Here is a 22282-nt window from a genome sequence, read left to right as displayed (position 1 = left end):
ATCTGAAGCCAGCCTGTCATCTGCAAACAAGACAAAGAAGTAAATAATACAACCCTTCCCAAGAGCTAGGCTCTAAGCAGGTCATAAAACGTAAGCTATGTACAGATAACAATGCGAATTGCTTTCAAGTGTGTTTCTGAGTCTGTCTCACAGTTAACCTAAGACTGATGTTCCAACAGGGCCTGGTCTGGCCTGCTAAAGAGACCAAATGCTGCTTCTTACCCCCTCAAAACAACAGCTGTTCAAAATTCTGTCACTTGAGCAACCTTGATGATTGAAATAGGGAAAGACGATTTTTTTTCTGGTTTCAATTTTCCAAACAGTCATGACTCCTTTATTCCCAAACCACTTACCCCATAACCCACAATCTAAAACACAGGTAGGAAATAGAAAATGCATGTGATTTGAGTCATGAGACCCAGTCAGGCAATGCTAACCAGGTGATGACCCCAGGAATGCTGTGTTCCCCACACATTGGCTCATCCAGTGATTCAAAAACAAACTTCACTAGATTCACTCTCAGAACCAACGCAAGAATGGACCATTACTCCCAGAAAAGCCACTCAAAGAAATGCCCCAGGATGCATGCACTGGGCCCTGCAGACACCTAAACAAATGCCCCAGGATGCATGCACTGGGCCCATGAACATCCATGCAGAGATTTCATGTTGATGTAATTCCAAACAGTTTAGTCACAGTAAGCATGTATCGAAGCTGGCAATCAGAAACAGCCTCTCTGACAGAATCAAAATGTCACAACTACAGGGATGGGGACATGAAGTACTTGCCACACAAGCACGAAGACATGGGTTCAGATGCCCAGCACCCACATAAAAAGCCGGGTACAGTAGCTTGGGCCTAAAGTCCAAGGACTGTGCAAGTGGAGACAGGAAGGTCCGGGGCTGCCTAGTCCCCTAGTCCGAGAGTTCTGGGTTCAACAAGAGACACTGTCTCAAAAGATAAGGGGGCTGAAGAGACGACCAGGCAGTTCAAGCAGTTAAGAGCACACACTGCTTTTGCAGGAGACCCGAACTTTGATCCCAGCACCTGTGTCAGGCAGCTCACAACCACCTGCACCTCCGGCAACAGGGAACTGGATGCCTCAGCCTCTTTGGGTTCCTGCACTCACATGCACAGACTCATGTACACACAAGAAGGCACCCAACATCAACACTCACGTGTACACACACACACACACACGCGCGCGCGCGCGCGCACACACACACACATGCACGCACACTCATACACACTCACACACACAACTGCATATGTGCACATATACTCAGAAAAAGATAGACACAAAGCTTTTACACCCAGGTCAACTAACTTTACTTTTAACTCCTCTGTCTCAAGAACACTCAGGAGATGAGCAGGCTCTGACAAAGATTTCCTCAACAGATGCCTACAGTTTTTAAGAGAACTGGTTCATCTACAAGTGGGCTTTGTTCGCTTGGAAAAACACACATGCAATCAGAACTCTCTATTATAGCTCATTCCTCTTTCTGCATTAAACATCCGACGCGCCAGGTCCTGCATTCCCTGGCCTGCAGCTCAGGCCAGGCTGAATGCTCAGGGGCTGTAGCTTTCCACGTTCATTTCTGCTTGGTTGCCACCCAGCCTGGTCAACAGCCTCAACCCTGCAGTCTCTACATCATGAAATGCAGCATCCTCAGGCCAGGGAATTGTTGGGCAAGCATAACTTCCCCCTTGCAAGGCGAAGAAGCTGATGTTAGACTTACGCTTACAACCGTCACTGCTAAGAACAAGTAATGTGCCATGAACTAAGCTACGGAAAATGCCCAGGCCCACATACATACAGCACTGTACACGCTCCAAACATGCACAAGGGTATTCTTATCAATGTTGCTAACAGAGCTATTCAGACATATGTCTAAGAACTTCACCATCAGGCTTCAAGCTCTAAGCCTTACAGGGACATGTCAGGGGGCAGCGTGAGACGGAGATGAGCTTCAAACTCTAAGCCTCACAGGGACATGTCAGAGGGCAGCGTGAGACGGAGCTGGGTGAAAGGAAGCAGCTGTCGCCTCTTCTGAGAGACCATCTCAGGCCACCCCACTAAAAGAAGTCCCTCCAGACACGCCTCTGCAGCCCCCAGGGAACCGATATTTGCTGGATGGAATTATTTCCCTGAAATAAACAGACAGGCAAAGGTCACTACAACTGGGCCTAGAAAGAAAACAACCCAGCTGCCGAGTTACGGGCAGTCTATGATGCAACAGGGCAAAGGGTCCCAGCCCAGGCCCTGTGGACAACCAGGGCCCTATGGAGAAAACATACCAGGGGCAACCATATAGGAGGCTCATCCTGCTGGGAGCAAGACCTCAGTGTGACCAGGCCTAGATGGGGACATCTTCAGGAGCGCAGACCCCAGGGTTCTGCAATCCCATGCTACATACAACTGGTGCTCTCCACTCCAGCGGGCACAATGACCTGGGGTCACATTTGTTCAGGCAGTCTTTATCAAGCTATGTATAAGTTATATGCACTGTGCACTAGACAGGGCTGGCACACAGTAGGCCTACAGGAATATCTCTGACAGTGATCCAGAGGTGGATGCTGTAGATTATAACATTCACATGAGTTATTTCTCTAAACAAACTTCCTAAATACACCTGAACTTGTCTCTAAGCAACCGGAAGAGAGTGTACACTTGGCATCCCCAGAGTTTGTGTAAGTCCAGAGGCCGTGAGTGGCACTTTCACAGCTGGTCAGGATTCAGATCCACTTACAAGCCACATAAGGGTGAACAAAGGCATCACTTTCCTCTACCCCAGCTTGTCCATTTGTCAAACAGGAGAGACAATGGGGTATGTCTCTTAGGGTGCCCATGAGGATGGGCGCAGCCCAGCCATGTAGCATGTCTGGAATGCCACCGACATGCAATTGCTCTTATGTGGTTGTCGCTGTTATCACATCGTGGTAGGATAACCAGAGATCACAGGCTTCTATCCCAGGACAGGAACCAAGGGTCTCTACCTACTCTGCTTGTTATAAGACACCGACAGCAGAAAGAAACCAGTGTGGTGTGTCTCCAGACAACACTGCACTGTCAAGAGCTGGTTCTTGAAGAGCTGACTGCAGTGGGCTCCCTTCCCTTCATTCGCCTGAGTTTCCTGGTTAACTGCAAATGCTCAAAGTCCCAGAGGCTACCCCAATCCTACTAATCAGACTCTTGGCAGCAGGGGTGGGGGCTGGGGGTGTCAAAGACAGTCTGTAACCATTCACATCCTGCAGACTGACTTGCCCCTCAAACTTTAAAGTCATTGGATTACATAAGCACCCTAACATAAGAAGCTCATCCCTGTACCTCTAGAGGCTTGCATGGTGCCTGACACACATGACAGTTAAAAATACCAGATAATGCCAGTTAGTGGCAACCCTATAAGTATTTCATTTTTTGGAAGGTTTCATGCCTGCACCAAACAGTGGTGATACACTTTCTCATTAAGTAAAGCTCATTAAGTCTATGCTATTTCCCTGGCTCCCATCTAGACATGGGGGGGGGGGTGTCAAAACAGTGGGAGGTGCTTGGGAGGCAGTACCAGGAGCTGTGGGGAGGAGGTGCAGCCTGTCCCTACCTCATTAAACTCGGCCTATACAGAGCATTACACTCTGCCAAACAGAACTTCCTGGGTCAGTGGGATTGATCTGCCGTGCTCTATCTAATGGTAGACTCCAGGCACACAGGGCTACTAGCCACTTAAAATGTGGCTTGGTCAATCAAGAACTGAATCTGTCGCTTCATTTCATGGCAGTTAATGTTAATAACCACAGGTGTCCCTATCTGACAGCGCGGATCCGGGGGCGGACGAGAGATTAAAACCGGGGAAAAGAAAAGCAGCATGCACGGGGAGCAAGCGGCATCCAGAGCCTCTCACCCAGCTACAGATGCCCGGATGTTCCGGGCTCAGGGAACCCTGAAGCAGCAGAGCAGAGTGCAGGGCTGGTGCTCAGCGTGAGTTTTTACACCCCACGACCAGTGGGAAGTGGCAGGCAGAGGAGCCGAGCCCCAGGGACCGAAGCTGAGAACATGCCAGTGTCAGCCAGAGCTGACAGAGCTCTTTCTCCGTCACTGGACTGGTGGTCACTGTGTCCCTGGCAAGCACATCCCTCTGCGTCTAGGACGCCTGGCAGCGTTTATGAGATTTCTTCATGTTACACTTAAGCACAAATGCAACCTCTTAAATTCCTCCAGAAAACTGGTGGCCGATCCAAACATTTCATAAACTTAGAGCTCATCAGGGGCTAAAAGGAATGTCAGACAGCACTGCACCCAGAGAAATGCTAAATATTTGTTATTTTTTTTCCTTCATGAGCCGTTTTAAGAAACAATTATTTTTCCTACTTGAAGCGAGGGGGGAGGGTTTTTCGGGTTTTTGTTTTTAATTGTGCTTTTGTTTTGTTTTGTTTGTGGTCTGCAAGTGGCATCACCAGATGAGGCAGTGAAAAGCCAGCCCCTCCTCCTTCAGCTGGCAGCGGCAACAAACCCGGCAAGAAACCCGTGTCCGGATTTGTAAAGACAGCGGCTTTCTTAGGCAGATATTAGAGGTAAAGTGAAGAACCATGCTGCAGTCGACAAACCCAGAGAGGCTAGTAACAAGGAGGGCTCAGGGGTGCTTGGGGCTCCCTGAGAAGGGGAGATGGGGCATATTTATTTCTTAGGTGGGGTGGGGGCCAGGTGGTGATGGGAACAGGACTGATCAGGTAGGTAGCAGATGATGGAAGGGAAAAGTACTGAGAGATATACAGGAGGAGGCACTTCAGGGTGAGGCAGAAATCCACTGTAAAAGAAAATGCCAGCAATCTGTAAGGACGATCCCAGCTAAGACCCCTAGCAATAAGGGATACCTTGTCCCTTGAGAGGCAAGTTTTCCAGGAGAGATATTGGGATACCAGCCCATCCGCATAGCCTTTGACCTATAATCTTACAGGATGTAAAAATAACTTAATTAATTAAAAGAAGACAGCCCTAAAAGAAAAAAAACATCAGTTTTCAAAGCAAATAAAGGTAATTTTTTAAAACTTTCAAAAATAGTATTTTTCTGGAAAATGGGGCTTACAAAGCCTAACTCTTTTATTCTTAGATTTCAGAACTCCAGAGCATTTACACCCTGGAATTCTCCCCCAGTGCTGGGGATTGAAGGCTGGGCTTTGCACATGCTAGGCAAGGGATCTACCACTGGGCCACACTAGCCTTTTCCTGTACTTTCTGAGACAAGGTCTCGCTGAATTGCCTAGGGAGGCCTTGAATTTACCATCACCCTGCCTCTCCGTCTCTCAAGTGACTGGGGTTATAGGCCAGCTCCACCAAGCCTGGCTTTGAGATTTCATTAGCCAAATAGGTATTGCAATCAGTCATGCGCTCAGACGATGAGGTTGGCGAGAGGCCCCGTGTGTCTTACCGGGGAGGGTGAGCACAGGCTCCTGCTGCTCTGATGTACTATGTGAACGGGATACAAGACCTGCACCACGCAGCCCGTGAAAAGGGTGAGACCGTGAGCCCCATGGAAGCAGAAACCCACCCGTCCATTTAATCATCTCTGTGTCACTCACTGCAGCTGGGGACAGTGCAGCCACTGCAGGTCCTTTACAAACCAGCCAGTTTCCCCCTTAGCTCATGATGGCTTCAACTTAGAGTCCCAGATCTGACTTTCAGAAAGTCATCGGTCACTCCCTCTAAGCTCCACATTTTTGTCGGCAAGATGGCTGTGGTAATCACGCAGGTCTAAAGGCCAGAGAGCAAGGCCAGGTAAGTCAAGGGCGGGGACGTCGCTCAGTGGTGGGCAACAAGCCTAGCCTGCACAGGCCTGGGCCCACCCCCAGCAACCCCCTACACACACCCAAAGGGAAAAAGAAAAGGAAGAAAGAAGAGGGGAGCCAGGGAGGGGAGGATGGGGGAGGGACTGGGGGTAAGGCAGTCTGTGTACCTGGCACAGGCTTGTCACTCAGTAAGGTTTCCTGCCCCCAGGTTCTTCCCTCTGCCCTGGACCTGCCTACACATCCAAAAGCATGGCTGTCACTCAGCGAGACGTCCACCTAATTCCTCTCCGGAACACCTTCCACCAGCCTGCCTGCCAGGCCTGAGTGCTCCACTGGATCCTCCCAGGAAGTGGTCTCTGTTACTAAGCCGCAAGGGGGGGCTGTGCCCACCAGAGTGAGTGCTTCCCTTAGGGCGAGTGCATTTATGCCTGGGCTCAGAGCTCCCCACACAAAGCAGCTGCTGATAGCCTCTTCTCCCACACCCACAGTTCATGCTCACCAGTCGGGCACCATCCTCAGCAAATGTTATGCTGTGACTTCTTCCATTAACAGAGGAGTGAGCCCCACCGCGGCCATCTCCTCACACTGAGGGAGTGAAGGAGACACATCCCGCAGATGTCACTCCAGACCTACTGAGAACAGGGACCACTGTGAGGCAGAACCAGAGGCCAGGCGGTGAGAAACAGCTGGAGGCTCTGAGGAAGCCCTGAGAACTGAAGTGAGTTCCCTTCCTCCAGCCACGGTCGACATTCCCCAATCACATTCATGAAATATCAGGCACATTCCCCAATCACATTCATGAAATCCCAGCCATGGTCGACATTCCCCAATCACATTCATGAAATCCCAGCCACATTCACCAATCACATTCATGAAATCCCAGCCATGGTCGACATTCACCAATCACATTCATGAAATCCCAGCCACATTCCCCAATCACATTCATGAAATCCCAGGCACATTCCTCAATCACATTCATGAAATCCCAGCCATGGTCGACATTCACCAATCACATTCATGATATCCCAGCCATGGTCGACATTCCCCAATCACATTCATGAAATCCCAGCCACATTCCCCAATCACATTCATGAAATCCCAGCCATGGTCGACATTCACCAATCACATTCATGAAATCCCAGCCATGGTCGACATTCACCAATCACATTCATGATATCCCAGCCACATTCCCCAATCACATTCATGAAATCCCAGCCATGGTCGACATTCACCAATCACATTCATGAAATCCCAGCCACATTCCCCAATCACATTCATGAAATCCCAGCCATGGTCGACATTCACCAATCACATTCATGAAATCCCAGCCACATTCCCCAATCACATTCATGAAATCCTAGCCACAGTCGACATTCACCAATCACATTCATGAAATCCCAGCCATGGTCGACATTCACCAATCACATTCATGAAATCCCAGCCATGGTCGACATTCACCAATCACATTCATGAAATCCCAGCCATGGTCGACATTCACCAATCACATTCATGATATCCCAGAGCTGTTTCTCCTCCCAAGAGCAGGAGGTACCCTGAGGTCATTCTGTCTCCACCCTTCAGTTTACAGGTAAAGCAAAGGCTCTGAACACCTACTATGTGCGAAAAATTGTGTGCTGGCTGCCAAAGGTGTGGAGGCCACTGGGACCTTATTTTTCATTCCCTGAGAGCACTCCACCCAAGAGTGACACCAGTCGCTGAACAGGACCACAGATGTCTCTCAGAGCTCCACAGTCATCTCCTTGACGGCCATGGCTATGCCCACCTCACAGGTGAAGAAAGTGCATCTAACTCTCCAGGCCACAAAGAGCATTTCTTATTCACAAATGAGATCATCTGCCTCCCTGTTACCATCCTGGTATAGCACAATGACAACCAGCAAGGATACATTCTAGCTTGCTGCAGTACAAGGTCTCTGTGGGAGGCAGCATTTCAGCAGTAAGAGCACTGGCTACTCTTCCAAAAGATATGGTTTAGTTCCCGTCACCCACAGGGAGGCTCACAGTTGTCCGTAACTCTAGTTCCAGGGGGACTCAACGCCCTCTTCTGGCATCTTCTGGTACTGCAAACACATGGCATCAGACACACATGCATGTAAACACCCACACACATAAAATTTTAACATGTTTTAAAAACAGCTTATAAATGCCCCTGTGGTCCTTGAGTGACACTGCCGGTCACATCTTGCACAGGCAGGTTGGGAGAGAGGACCATTGAAGGTACTGAGTTCCTTACTAAACTGTCATCCAGAGGGATAGAAGTTGAGCCACTGAGTTCAGGAAAGGAGCTAAGAAAATCTACCACAGTCTCCTCTCAGTGCCTTCCTGACAGAAGTCTCAGAGTCACTAATGAAAGTAGCGGAATTCTTTTCTCGAGCTGAAGAGGCAGAGCATGATGGTAGTTTTTCCAGACACACACTAACTCCACCGTCCAGCTGGTTTACAGTTCCTAAAGTGTTTAATTTACAAGCTGAGGAGAGTGTTTGGAAACCTAGGAGATGACTCCTGCATGTAGAGCCTGCTCAGTCTGCAGGGCCGCTCAGATGGGATGCAGAGGGAGCAGCCCAGGCAAGGAGGCAGGCTGCGGACAGCTCAGCCTCCTCCGCCTCGTCCCAGCCACAGAGGGGCATAACGGAGAGCCACGCTGGTCCACGCTGTGCATGGTGGAGAGGTCAGCATCCCCCGGGGAACCTCCTGCCACCCCTGGCCTTCTCGGACTCACCATGTCGGGACTGTTGATACACTCTTCCTGCAGCAGCTGTCGGCTGGTTCATTCACTGAGCACCCACCACGCTCACAACACCAGTGAGACAGCAGCCCGTTTTTTCCCTAGTGGCTGATCAGCCCGTTTCTTCCCTAGTGGCTGATGCACAGGAGGGGCTGCACACACAAAAATCCAGCCTACAAGCTCAGAGGAAGCAAGGCTGAGCTGGGACAGAGGAACAAGGAAGGAATCTTGCCGGCCACGGCAAATACAAATGCTGAACCGAGTCCCCGTGACCACAAGGAAGGGTTTTAACAGAGAGGGCCAAGTCAAGGCTCTCAGATCCCCACAGCGGTCTCTCCCAAGTAGTAGCACTTTCAAGAAACTACTGACAGAAGCCACTATACCAGCTCAGCCCACTTTTGACACAAAGTTTCAGCTAACCTTATCAGTAATAAAACTATAGCTAATGTGTCTAAGGTCCTGCCATGCAGCAGGTTCTGCAGCAGAAGCTTCCAAATCCTTCTGTTGTGGACTCTAAATAATGAGGTACTGGGAGGCGGTTTTTGTTAACCACAAAAACATGCAGCTCTCCCAGGAGCCTGCAGGTACTGAGAAGTAAGTGGGATGTCGGCCTGGGCCGGACTGGATGTCTTACACAACCCCTTGATTTTGTACTATGGTTATCACAGCTGAATTACTTGCTATACTCTAAATTCTAGGTATCTCGATGGCATGGGATACCACAGTCTCCTCTGAAATGTCCCCACAGTGTTGGGCCCATTTTGAGCACACATGCATGAACCACTGCAGGCGACTGCTAAGAGGGAAGGAAGAAAGGTTCGTGAGTTCTGTGTCCGACAGAGCAGGGAAGCCATCTGGGCAGTGTGGAGGACAGCTACCACTACCGCGGCTTTCACCAAGCTGGGTGTGCGCGCCCTGCAGGTACAGGGCAGACAAGTGAACAGAATTTACACTAGCAATGACCCTGGGGGCATGCAAGCCAGTCACCAGAGCAGGCAGTAGACTTAGCTACATCAGCTCATTGAATCCTCTCAACGGGCCCCAGATGAGAGGCATCATGAGCCCCTGATGAGAAAGAGGGAAGGAAGCAGGAGCTAAAATATACTGACTATCCAAGGTCATCTTGCTGTCAAGGCTTGAGATGAGAGGTAGATACAAAGTCTTTCTCCAAGGTGTGTGTGTCTGTGTGTGTGTGTGTGTGTGTGTGTGTGTGTGTGTGTGTGTATCCCAACGCAAGTGGGATGCCCCTGTCCGCTTCTTACACAAAATGGGGGTCTCCTGAGAATGCAGGTTTCGCATCTTGGAGGGCTGACAGACATGGCCTTCCCCAGTCATCACCACTCCCTGCCCCAAAGTTCCACATTCTTCAAATAACAGCTTTCTTGAAATATGATCCACATGTCTTTCAGTTAACTCATTCTAAAGTACACAATTCAGGGGGTTTTAGTCTATTCTCAAAGTTGTGCAATCATCACAATGTAAACTACTTTCCTGACCCCCCAAATAAGCACACCGGTTAGCAACCACTCCCCGTTCACAACAAGCTCTACCATCAGCACGGACAGCCGCCGCCTTCCTGTCTCTATGGACTGACTGGCTTGGGACATTTCACAGATGCGGAATCATGCTGTGTGGTGGTCTTCCATGACTAGCTTCTTTCACTTAGCATAATGTCTTCAAGGTTGCTCCATGCTGCAGCATGTATGAAGCCCTTTGTTTCTCTTCATTGCTGAATAACATTCCACAAATACTCCATAAATAAAATTATGCAAGAGATCATAAGAATATTCTAAGAGAACACGCCATGCTTCATGTATCCAATCACAGGGAGGTGAACATTTGTGAGCCTTCCACTTAGCTGTTCCTTTGGGAACACATTTCTATGCAGACATGTGTTTATATTTCTCCTGGGTAGACCTAGGAGTGCAGCTGCCCAGCCCTAGTTTTGAACATACAGTTAAAAGCTTACTGAAGAATCTCACCATGCAGCCAACATCTGGCTGCTCCTGGGCTGTTTCCAGGGAATTTTATCAATTCAGCCAGACTCCGCTCACGGGTGGGAGATCTGGCCCAGCCCCTCCTCTCCCGGGGCCTGGGATCTTCTTACTGTTGCACTTGCCAGTGTCGTCTGGATCCGCGCAATGATGAATGCACCCTGCCCTAAAGCAGATACTTCACAAATCATAACTTACAGACGCTCCAAGACTTTCATGTGGGAAAGATGAATGAGAGCTCTACTGTCTGACTGTGGAGCCACGAAGGACGGGAAGCCACAGCCAGGAACCCGACAAGCCCTGGATAGATGTCTCTCCCTGACGGGCGCAGGAGCAAATGTAACAGCAAAGGAATCTGTGCGGGAAGTCTGCGCGTCTTTGCAGACATTGCTGTGCTCACCCATTCATCTCTAGTCTCGTGTTTCCCTGCCAACTAATGCAAATGGTCCTCGGGTCGGGGAGGACAGATAAGTTTCAGTCGCTACATCTCCCGCCCGATATTCCCTAGCTAGACCTATTCATCTCAGTTCCAACCTGCACGGCTCAGTTGGGGGCCTATGTCATGCGTGGCCCTCAGCGAGGCATCTCTGGTGGGTGGCAGCGCGAGCGAGACGGGTTCGCGGCGGTTAGATATGGCGCGACACAAACAAGGAACCTGGGCTGAGCTGCTTATGGCTTGCCACAACCTAAGCAGGAGGAGATCAAGAAATCCTGGCGCACTGTAGGTGCTTTATTCACTACAGACTAAGAAGGTGAACTTGTTCAACCCCGGAAGCGCACCCACCCCCACCCCCAGGCATTCAGGAACAGGCTCTCTGGGGCACAAGGAATGCAGTTTGTGTCCCGGAGTCGTTAGCATGTGCTCTGGGTCCCAGAAGCAACACCTTGCCATCCTCTGCCGTCTCTTTCCCAAGTTGTTTCCAGCTCCTCATCTTTTCACACCTCGACTCTCGGGAAACCTTCCCTGCTCCAGGCCAGCACCCCAAGTCCCCAAGTGCAGAGCCCCTCTGTGGCCCGCATCCAGCCCCACTGACCTCTAAGAGCTATGGTCAAGGTGTCTGGGTACAGACACTGGCCTTGCTGCTGATACGTCCTGTACAGGGTGGATAACCACACGAGGCCTCAGTTCCTTCTGCTGGAAAATGGGGTGATAAGACAGATGTTCAGGGAAGTCCAATCCGTTAGTACGCACCTGGCACACCCTCTGACACTATGGAAGTACTAACTGCTACTCCTAGCAACTGCCATAGCCCCTGGTCTACCTGGCCAATCTTGTAGGCCACTCCACCCCAGCATAAATCTGCTATCACTGGCCCTGTGATGTCACCAGGTCCCAGGCTTCTGAAGCCCAGACACAGGGGCAGCTTCAGCAATGCTTGGCCTCCTCTCCCCTTGGCTGGTAGAGACTAGAACAGCAAAGAATGTGTGCAGAGCAGGTCTGCATGTCTGCAGACTCTCTGCTTCCGTTCACTCATTAGCCATGCCTTGCATTGCCAACAAATTCCAGTGCTTTCTGAGGTCATGGACACAGACATGATCTCTACCCCTCACGATAGTCCTCTGCTCTGTGACTGTGCCTCTGGGCCACCCTAGAAGTCTTGGTTGCCATGGCCCTGCCTCTATACACACTTCCTAAACTACAGCAAGTGTCACTTCAAGAAGGAATCGGGCCACAGCTGACGCCACTGGCAAAGTGGAATTTCCAGAGCCACTGCTGTGTGACGTAGGCAAGACTCTTAGCCCCTCTAGCAGCAACGGACTTCCAACAGACAGACCTATGAGGCACTGTCCAGTCGTGACCTCGACTCATCGCCCACAGATGTTACTTTCTCCATCTGCAAAATGGGTCCAACTAGGGTTGAAACCTTAAATGAGAGAACATGTCTGTAAAGTTCTAGGCTCAGCATGACACAACTTGTGATTTCCAAAACAGCAGCCGGTGGTAGCTGGGAGGTAACTCAGTTGATACATTACTTGTACAAGCAAGAGGACTTGAGTTTGACTCCAGAACACACATAAAAATGCTGGATGTGGTGGCATGCTCTTGTGATCCCAGCCCTGGGGAGGTAGAGACAGGTAAATAAATACCCAGGACTCGCTAGACAGCTAGTCCACTACCATGCTAATGAGACACATAAACATATAGACCCACATATGCACAATGATGGACACACGCACACACATACCTATACACACATATGCACACACAGGCATACACACATGCACGCACAGACACACACACATGAACACACACACACATTCTTACATATTATCTACATATGCACACACAGGCATACACACACACACATGAACACACACACACATTCTTACATATTATCTCCCCCATACCCGTCTGTCTCTTTTCATCTCCCCCTCACATACACAACTCTTACATATTCTCTCTCACTCACTCACACACACACGCGCACACACACACACACACACACACACACACACACACACACACACACACACACACCAGGTTTCTGCCCAGGATCAAACTCATTCTAATGAACTAAGTTCCACTGAGCTAGTGCTGATCAGTCTCTAAAGCAATGACAGCAGGGCTGGGAACTGTCGTGTCCGTCTGTCCCGTCCCACCTCCCCAACCCCCCACCCCCCAACCCCCTACCCCCCCACCCTGCTCCTAGCCTACTGCGAGCTCCTTGGGCTTATTCACACCCAGCTCCATATTCAACACGGTGAGTGTGCATGGCAGACAGCAAGATATCTCAGTCACCACCTGACAGAATTCATTCAATATCTGCAGATGTGTTTCACATCTGCTGCTAGACTGTAAGTCCTTAAAGAATGAGGACCACACTGTTAAACACTGGACAGACATCCCTGACCAAGAATCAGGCTTCTTCACCTGAGCTCAGTCACCTAACATTTCTGGGAGAGGCTGGGCCGACACATTGGCCAAGATCTCTGATTCTCTGGAAACTGGACTTGAGCCTGGACTCTACCACGGCACCTCAGCACTGTGCACGTGACGCTCATGCGTAACCTAGTCTGGCAGCCGGCTTGTTCATTTAGCTCTCGGATCTACCGTCTGCCATCACTGGGCTGAGGAAATCGCTTTAGGCAACAGCTTATGCTTGTAAGATTCATTTTGGACAAATTCTCCCCGAAAAATTGTGTGTTTGGGTTCGATTTTTTGTTTTGTTGTGTTGAATAGTGTTTGTTTTAGCAATGATTTGTGTGCCCTAAAGGTCTAAGGGATTGGCTCCCCAAAACTTCATGCTGTAGGATGACCCATAAGTTTATCAAACAGCTAGCCAAAAACTTCATCCAAACAAAGGTTGTGTAATAAATGGGGCCCAAACTCAACAGTGCAGAAACACATTCAGATCCTATCTGAACCTGGTCGACAGTCTTTGCCTTCCTATGTCTGTGCCTCCCTAATTAATCTAATTACCCTGGCAAAGAGAGCAGTTCCCTCACTTCTCCCCCACTCTCTGCAAGATGCAAGGCTAATTGGCTGGTGCAAACTGTCTCTCTGATGGCCTTAAAATATAGATGCAATCATATGAGAAAATGAAGGAAAATCCACTAGGAAGGAACACCAGGATGTTTCATTTTTCCCCTTTGAGACTTTACATTCACTCTCAAAAGTCCAAGAAATTGGTGCTATCAGCATCCGGCTTCCCGGCTGAGGAAAGGGGCACGTCACAGTTAAATAGTATCCCAAAATCCCCAGTGCCATAAGGGATGGGTCAAGGGTCTGAATGGAGGCCAGAGCCTTTCTGTGAGGCTGATCCAGTGTTAGGCTCATCATCTGGGGTCACGTGAGCTCCTGCCATATAGGCCTGCTTAAACTAACGCTGTGATACCGACCACATCCGGGGATGAGAAAAGGAAAGGTCTGGACCATGCAGGGGGGTGAACCAGCTGCCTGCAACTTCCTGAGCTGAAGGGAATGCTGTGCACGCTGGTTCTCAGCCAGGAGCCCCTTCCAGGTAGGAAGTTCTTCGTGACAAGAAATGACTCTCCTCTGTGAGCAGGGTCCCTGCTGCAGGAGGAATGCCGATTTCCCCAGCATCTCTGACTGGTTGATTCACAATAACAGCCAGTGCCTGATTCATATTAACAGGACAGACGAGCATCACTGCCCCTCCGGGGAGATGCTCTCAAAGGGACTGGATCAAAAGCGCCAACTGTAATTCTACCCAAAGACGGAGCAGTCAGAATCCAAGGCAAGCTGCGGATGTCACACTAATCTCATAAAATGTTTTGCTGCTCTTGGCACTGACTCACCAGGCACTGAAGGGCAAGCACTATGCTGACCGATATTTTTGTTGTTGCCTGCATTATTTTCTATGCAGCCAGACATGGGGAATTTTCCACCTGACAATTCCAGTTTCTCACTTGAGCTCTTCTGCCATCTGTGAACAGCGCACTCAGCAGGGGAGGACGCAGGACCCAGGAGGACTGCTCTCCTCCTATCTGTTAAAAGCAAGCTGCTCTGTTCACCAGAGGGGCTTGCTAGCACTAGCTTAGCAGTCAGGCAGAAAACAGTGCAAAGCAGAAGTGAAGTCGTTTGGGAACTGTCAGTTCCTGGGCCTGTATCTACTGCCAGCTTTAAAATCTTTCCATAATCTTTGAATAAAACAAGAGATTTTGCTGAAATTAATAGCACAATGGGAGGGTGAACTAGACAATAACAGCAGACTGGTCTCATGGAGGAGAAATGAGGCTCTATCGTTCTCTGGGCGCCCCCTAGTGGCCATGATGATAAATCCTGGCAAAATGTTCAGTTTTGTGCAAAGAAAGAGCCAGACACCCACCGAAAGAGGAAGGCAGGCGCCTGCCTACCAAGGCGAGTCTAACCCAGCCTGGGGCTTGGACAGCTAGAGGAACGCCTGACTGGGGAGCTCAGCAGGCAAGCACATGCCACACACTCAGTACAGCTGTGCTGCCTCCCAAGCACCTGGGTGCTGCAGATCCCACACACACCCTGCCACAAGCACCCTGGCCACTCAGGTTCTCACATCTTTAACCTGCACCTCAAACCGTGTCTGCTCCTCATTATCCTGCTCTCCAACTCCCCGGCGCAATTCTTCAGCAGCTTTTAAGACAACAAGAGCAAGGAGCTACACTTAGTTTTTTTGTTTTTGGGGTTTTTTTGTTTTGTTTTGTTTTGTTTCTTATTCAACGCCCAGCCTGGGGATATCAACTCAGGAGAAATGCATCAATGCAGTCTCTTCTACCATCAGAGAACACCTCTGCAACCCTCTCCTCTTCAGAATTCTCAGTCTGGAAAGCAAAGGGCACCTGCGCAATTGCTTTGCAACTTGCCATAGAATTCATGTATGACAGAGCTGTTTATTTTAAGGACACAATTCCCAATTCCCAAGTCATTAATAACAGACTTTTTAAGTGATAATGTTGTGTCAACCTGGGCAGTATAGTGGGGGGAGTAATCGGCTGGCCACATACTTAAGAATTACAGGGGTAAACCTTGCTGGCCGTGATCATTTTCCACAGAACTGTCTCTATGCAAATACAAAATAACACCAAAATACTATGACAGTTCTCTTGCCTTTCTCTGAAGCCACTGGTTAAGTTTACAAACAACAGTGGGACCCAAATACCCCCAAAAGTGCACACGAAGTGTCTTACACTTTCTGACGTTGGCCCTAAATCAATTAAAATACATCTGATATGCTTTAAACCAAAGAACCATGTCATATCTGCCATACAACACACAAGCCCTTTCTGCAACAGTCAGTCGCTTTGAACCCAACTCTGGCTACAAGCAGCGTGGATTCCAAGGGCCTGTTCTGCAAAGGGGAAAATGACAGCAAACCAAAGCTGGAACAATACTGAGCCCCTTAAAGCACCCCTCTGCACCCCGGCGAGCGCTCCCATTGCCACGGGTTGGGGGGCAGCTAGCCAGACCCCTTGAACAGTCTAGCAGCCCTACAGCCAGGACCTGGAAGGGAAGCAAGCCGGGCCTGTGTCTGAATGGCCACCCATGCCCTGACCATGTCAGTCTTGCCAGAGGCCGGAATGCAAACTGTCAAAAACCTCAGACATCCAGTAATGGCTTTTGGTTCTGACAGGAGCAGTCTGTGCTCTTTTGCAGCAACGGCAGCATCAGGGTGGTCAAGCTCAGTAAAAGAGAAGTGGGATTGTGGGTAGACAGGAAAAAGGAGAGGGTCACGGGCAACCACAGGACACAAGCCTTGAGAGTCCAGCTTCATGACTAAGGATGCGGGTCTTTTCGGAGTTGTACAAATACGGAGCCCTCAGCAAGGTCTGAAGGTGTGTCTGCGGGGGAGACCCCATGTCCTCAACGCTGCAAAATGTTTGCCAATCCTGAACACTACTTTTCTAGCTGGGATAAAAAAAAAGGGGGGGAGCCCCAAAATATGTGCAGACGGGATGTAACAAGTGTTTCCGGAGATGTACACCTGAGTCATGGGTGCTGGAAGGAAAGTGAGGAGGCTGCCGGGGCTTCCGCCGAGACCCCTCTTGGTGGAGGGAGCCCCGTGCTGTGCTGTGCTGTGCCCCGACCCCACTTGGTCCGCCAGAACTAGCGGGTACCACCCAGGGATTTCCCCGACTCACCACTCGGCCTGAAAACCTCTCGGTGGCTCTCTTGACTTTGCCGTAGGTGCCTTTGCCCAGGGTCTCCTGCAGCTCATAGCGATGCTTCAAGTTGTGCTTGTGGTGATGTCGTTTCACCCCGTGAGGCTTCCTGGGCTCCGCTGGGGCTGCAGTCGCCCCGGCCACCGCCTCCCGAAGAGAGCCCGGCGGCCCCGGCTCCACACCAGGGCCATCCCCTGCCTCGGGCACCGCCGCCCCTTCCATGTCCGAGCGCGGGGCGAGCCGGGCTGGAGAGGGCAGGACCCGGCACAGGGGCTCGGCGCGGTCCCCGCTGCGCTGAGGGAAACCAGGGTGCGTTCAAGGTCGCCCCCGCAGCATTGCCGAGACAGCCCGACCTGGCTCCGGCTGCCGCTGGGTCGCTAGCGGCGGCGACCGCACATCTGGCGCCCCGGGCGCGCACGCTCGGCGCACCGCCCCCTCCCCCCCGGGCCGCCGCGGCAGTGTGCGGAGCGTCGGGCGAGGCGGCGGCGGTGTCAGGGGAGGCGGCGGTGCTCGCGGGAAGGAGGGGAGAGGGCGGCTCCGCGCACGGGGAGGGCAGTGTTATGTGGGGCGCCGCGCCCCCCGCCCCCGCGCCGGGAGGACGCGCAGACGGGGCGGGGCGGAGGGGAGCGCGGGGCGGGCGCCCGGGCGTCCCCACCTCCGCGTCGGGCCACCGCGCCGGGAGAGGGCGGGGCGCGCGGCGGCGTTCACCCTTTGTGCGGCGCAGGCCCGGGAGGAGGCCGGGATGCTTTGTCCTCGCCGGGCGGGGACGGACGGACCCGGGGTGGGGCGGGGGGCTCCTCGGCGCGCTCGTCCCCCCCCCAGGCGTCCCGCGCTCACCCTCCGCAGCCGCCGCGAGCGGTCAGCCTCCGGCTTGGGCCGGTCGGCCCCGGATAAAGCTCGCGGGGCTCCGGGGCGGCAGTGGCGACTACGCGCCGAGTCCGGGCGGCCCAGGCGTGCGCGTTGTGACCCGGGGCTGCACCCTCCCGGGCCACCCTTCGTGCTTCGTGTCCGTTATGGTGTCGTGGCGGCCGCCAGGCCCGCGAGAGCTGGGGGAGGCCGGGGAAGGAGGCCCAGCGGTGTTGGGTTACCGGCGGTGAGTCACGGCCTCCTCCCGCCGCCGCCGAGGCCCTGCAGGCGCCCAACTCCGGCCCGGCCCGGGCAGCGCCCTCCTAGGGCCACCGCGGAACCTGGGAAGCCCCCGGAGGGATGCTGCGGGACCGCGCCGGGCTCTCAGGGGGAAAGGCGGAGTCAGGATCGAAGGAAGGTTCAAGGAGGAACCCGGCCCTCGGCCAGGTCGCCGGTCTCCCCGGCAGGGACATCCGCGGAGCCGGGGAGGAGGGGTGGGGGCCTGGATGGAGCTGGGTCCCTGAGGTGCCCAGCACCAGTGAGAAGGCCCCTTCCCGTGTTGGACAAACCGTGGCTCTGGGATGGGCCAGGACCTGGGCCTGCAGAGCAATTCATTGCCCAAGCCCGAGGCCACTTGGAGCCTCTTAACCCCCTCAGGCGATGGGAATTTTCCTTTGACTCGCCCCACCAGGTGAAGGTCAGGCAGGAACGCCTCGCAGCTGCATCCAGGCTGTCCTGGTTCTCCTAAGATGAAGGGAGGAAAAATTAGACTCGAGAAGAAACATTTAGAGGCCTTGGGAAACTTTTAAAGGAATTTCGTGTAAATTACAGTGTTCCCGACTAGGGCAGGAAGGGCGACTGGCGGTGCCTGGCCCTCCCTCGGCTTCCTCCCGCCCTTGGCATTCCTCCTGTCCGCTTATCACCTTACACCGAACTCAGGCTACAGCCTGCCTGCGGAGACCCCCTCCCTGCTGCCGGAGTCATGCCTGAAACACCGCTCATATCGCCCCTCTCCTCAGTTCTGCACTTGGTCGTCTTATCTCCAAACTTTACTTACTTTACGATGACCGAAACCCCTCTGCCAGCCACTACCTTCCGTAAGAGCACTCACATGAGACAGGCACACAGGCCCTGTCGGCGACTCCCTGCCCCCACGCTGAAACAGTCTGTAGACATGCATGTAGATTGCTCACACGCAGAGTCCCAGGTCCCCCTGCACTGGCTGGGTGACTTGGGTCAAATGACTTAACCTCTTGAAGTTTCTTCAAGTCTGCTTGATTTTCGTTTGGGTTTGGTTTGGTTTTCAGGTAAACAGATTGTGCCTGTGTTGGCAATTAAAATGGCAAGTATCCTGGTCCTTTCTGTCCCCCAGGACAAGTTAGGAAACTCACCCACTCCCTCAAAATCACATGTGGCCATATAACTTGCATAGGTTGATAGAATCAGCACAAAAATGATCACAATTTCTTCTGCCTGGAAGCATTAACAGCTATGAAGGAAGTTGCCATGTCCCCTCCTCACCTCCACAAGCAGAGCAGGGGCCACCAAGCGGTCCCCAGGAAGGCTGAACTGGAAAAGTAATGGGAGTGACTACCCTCAGCCGGTGAGGTGTGTCTGTCTGTTGTGGTGGCTTAGCCTGCTGTAGCTGCTTTAAAGGCGAGGACTTCATCCTATCCGCTCAGCGGGCAGAGCCTACCACATGCTGGTAACTTAATCTACCACTGCTGTGGAGGGTAGCCGCCATGATGTTTTCACTTTCGGCAATCCTATCAGAAAGGTTTTAAACTTTGCCTAATGTGACTGAGCTTGCCCTGGCAACAACAGCACCAAGACTTAAGCCTTCCCTGCCCCTGCTCTACAGGCGCCAGGCTACATCTCATTAGATAGGAAGGAGGTAAACCCAGCTCCTTGTCATGTCCTGCCAAGCCTGGATCCCTGGAGCATTGATAATTGTGGGTTTTTAAAGTACATGTGTTCGTGTGTGTATGTATGCATGCATGCATATATGTATACATATGTGGGCAGGAGAGGATAACTTCAGATGTCAGCTCTTCCCTTCCACCGTGTGGCCTCTAGGGACCAAACTCTGGTCATCACACTTGATGGCAAGTGCCTTCATGTGCTGAGCCGTTGCCGGCCCCTGTGTGGTCTGCTCTTAACACGTGACATCTCTTATCCAGCCGAGGCTCCTGGGTAAGGAGTTTGAGTTCTAGAGTCAAAGTAACAAGGTTAGAACCCTGTCCTGACAGTCACAGTGAGGATCTTGAACCTTCATTCCCTCTCCTCTTTGTGTCACTTCTCTGATCTGTCAGTGGTGATGGAGACAGCTGTGTCACTGCCAGTGGTGACAGTACGTCCCACAGGTTGGCATGGGTGGCAAAGGATAGGAATCACACTCAGTAAATGATAGCTAATACTGTCAGGCCTGCTGTTGCCTCTTTCCAGGCCCCTGCCAGAGTTCGGGGGAATTATCAGCAGTTTGATCATACTGCTGGGAAGCTTCTGGTGCTCTGCTGGACACTAGACAGATGTCATGACATCTGTACTCACAGGTTAGAGTAGCATAACGTCCGTCATGGGACCTTATTACATTTGCTGTTTTTAAAGCAACTTAAAGTGTTTGCTGTCTTGGGAAAGCTTTGTTCACAAAACATAATAATACCAGCTATCATTTGTTGTGTGTATGTCTGTGGGATATTGGGATCCCCATTTCACTGCTGAGAAAATGAATATCCACGAAGGTTGGCTATGTTGCATGTTACCAAACAGTATTGGTATAAATCGGGATTTGAAACCACTCAGATTATAGCTTTTGTAACTTGGATCTGTGAGCTGATGGACAATGGACTTGGAAGTAGCCACTTGAGAACATGCTTATTCTTCACTGTGGCAGAAAAGAGCTGACTGTCCACCAGAAATTCATATTCCTCATTCCCAGCCCTTTCTGCCTGGTGTGTGTGTGTGTGTGTGTGTGTGTGTGTGTGTGTGAGATTCAAGCCGTGTATATGCACATATACATACATGTGGTGTGTAAAGTCTGTGTATATATGGTTTGAATGAACTGAACTGTCTCCTACAGGCTCCATGTTTGAACACTTGTTTCCCAGCTGCTGGTGAGGTTTCGGGATGCTGTGGAATCTTGGAGGAAGTGGATCACAGCAAGCAGGGAGGGTCTGATGGTTTATAGTCCAGTCCCAGGTGATCTCTGCTTCCCGCTCCCCAGAGATGTGAGTAATCCCAGCCACACACTCCCACTGCCATGAACTCTGCCATGCTGTCCCCCACCACCATGGACTGGAACCTTTCAAACTGTGAGCCAGAAGAAATCCCCTAAGTTGCTTTTTGTTAGAGGTGGTGGTGAGGTTTGATTTAATTAGCATTACTTGTATGAGAGTTCTAATTAGAGAAGTATTCAACGGTTTTATTGAAATGATACACAAAAAAAATTGTTTCAGTAATAACTGCCCTCCTACTGTGTGCCCAGCTTTGGGGCTGACAATGAGTATAATAGCGCACGCATGGTCCCTCTTCCTCCAGCTAGCCGGCTAGAACAGTAAACACAGTTACAGCACCCAGCTGACCTCCAGCCGCCAGCGTGTGAGAGCTCATGCTATTTGGATATGGGATAGATACAAGCAAAATATTGTATTGATACCAGAAGCCCAATTTCTTCCTACCTGCTAAATGGCCCATAACCATGGCAACTGGGGCACAGGTTTCAGAATCAAAAGCAGCCATTTTCAAGTCCTCTGAGCAGTGTGGTCCTGGGCTGTCTTCTCTTTTTATCTGTTTCCTCATCTTTGAAGTAGAGGCATTTTAAAGGTTTGGTTGAAGATTCTTGGAGTTTGGCGAGTGGCCCTGAAAGATTGTGTAGAAAAGTTTAGTCCCTGGTGTGCAACTAAGATGTGGGGCCTGGTGGGAGGTTTTCCCACACTGGGGGTGCTCAGGAAGGGAGGTGTGGGCTCCCCTCTCTCTCTCTGCCCCGCCTCCATTCATCATGGAGTGAGCAGTACCCCAATCCACAGAGGATGTGTTACCCTGACCCAGGCCAAAACAGGAGAGTCCCTGTCGTGGGAATGAAACCTCCAAAATCTGAGCCTAAATAAATTTAAGTTAATGGCCTCATGGATTTGCTACAATAACAGAAAGCAGGCTACAGGAGCTAAGAGTTAATGCGGAAAACAGTGAGACCCAGGCAGCAGCACGGAATAAATTACACTATCACAGCGGCACAAGGAGGGAGTCCCACAGCAGAGTGTTCTGTTCCATGTGCAGCATCAGCCAAACGTTTACACATGAAACAAATGCATGTCATGTCT

General features: G+C 51.3%; 1 protein-coding gene across 2 annotated transcripts in view; it reads right to left on the bottom strand.

Moving 5' to 3' along the window:
* Positions 1–17677, bottom strand: part of Nuak1 (NUAK family kinase 1) — a 71391-nt gene extending 53714 nt beyond the window's left edge. The window contains exon 1 of one of the 2 annotated variants that reach the window (XM_005083786.4): positions 17097–17677. In XM_005083786.4, coding sequence (XP_005083843.1) covers positions 17097–17339 — 243 coding nt within the window. In that variant the 5' untranslated portion in view covers positions 17340–17677. The remainder of the gene's footprint in view (positions 1–17096) is intronic. The other variant, XM_040755198.1, reaches the window with a different exon arrangement.
* Between the last annotated feature and the right edge of the window lie 4605 nt (positions 17678–22282).

This window comes from Mesocricetus auratus, unplaced genomic scaffold (genome assembly GCF_017639785.1).
Source record: "Mesocricetus auratus isolate SY011 unplaced genomic scaffold, BCM_Maur_2.0 Super-Scaffold_100011, whole genome shotgun sequence".
In the NCBI taxonomy this organism is placed as follows: domain Eukaryota; kingdom Metazoa; phylum Chordata; class Mammalia; order Rodentia; family Cricetidae; genus Mesocricetus; species Mesocricetus auratus.
This window is presented reverse-complemented; position numbering and strand designations above follow the sequence as displayed.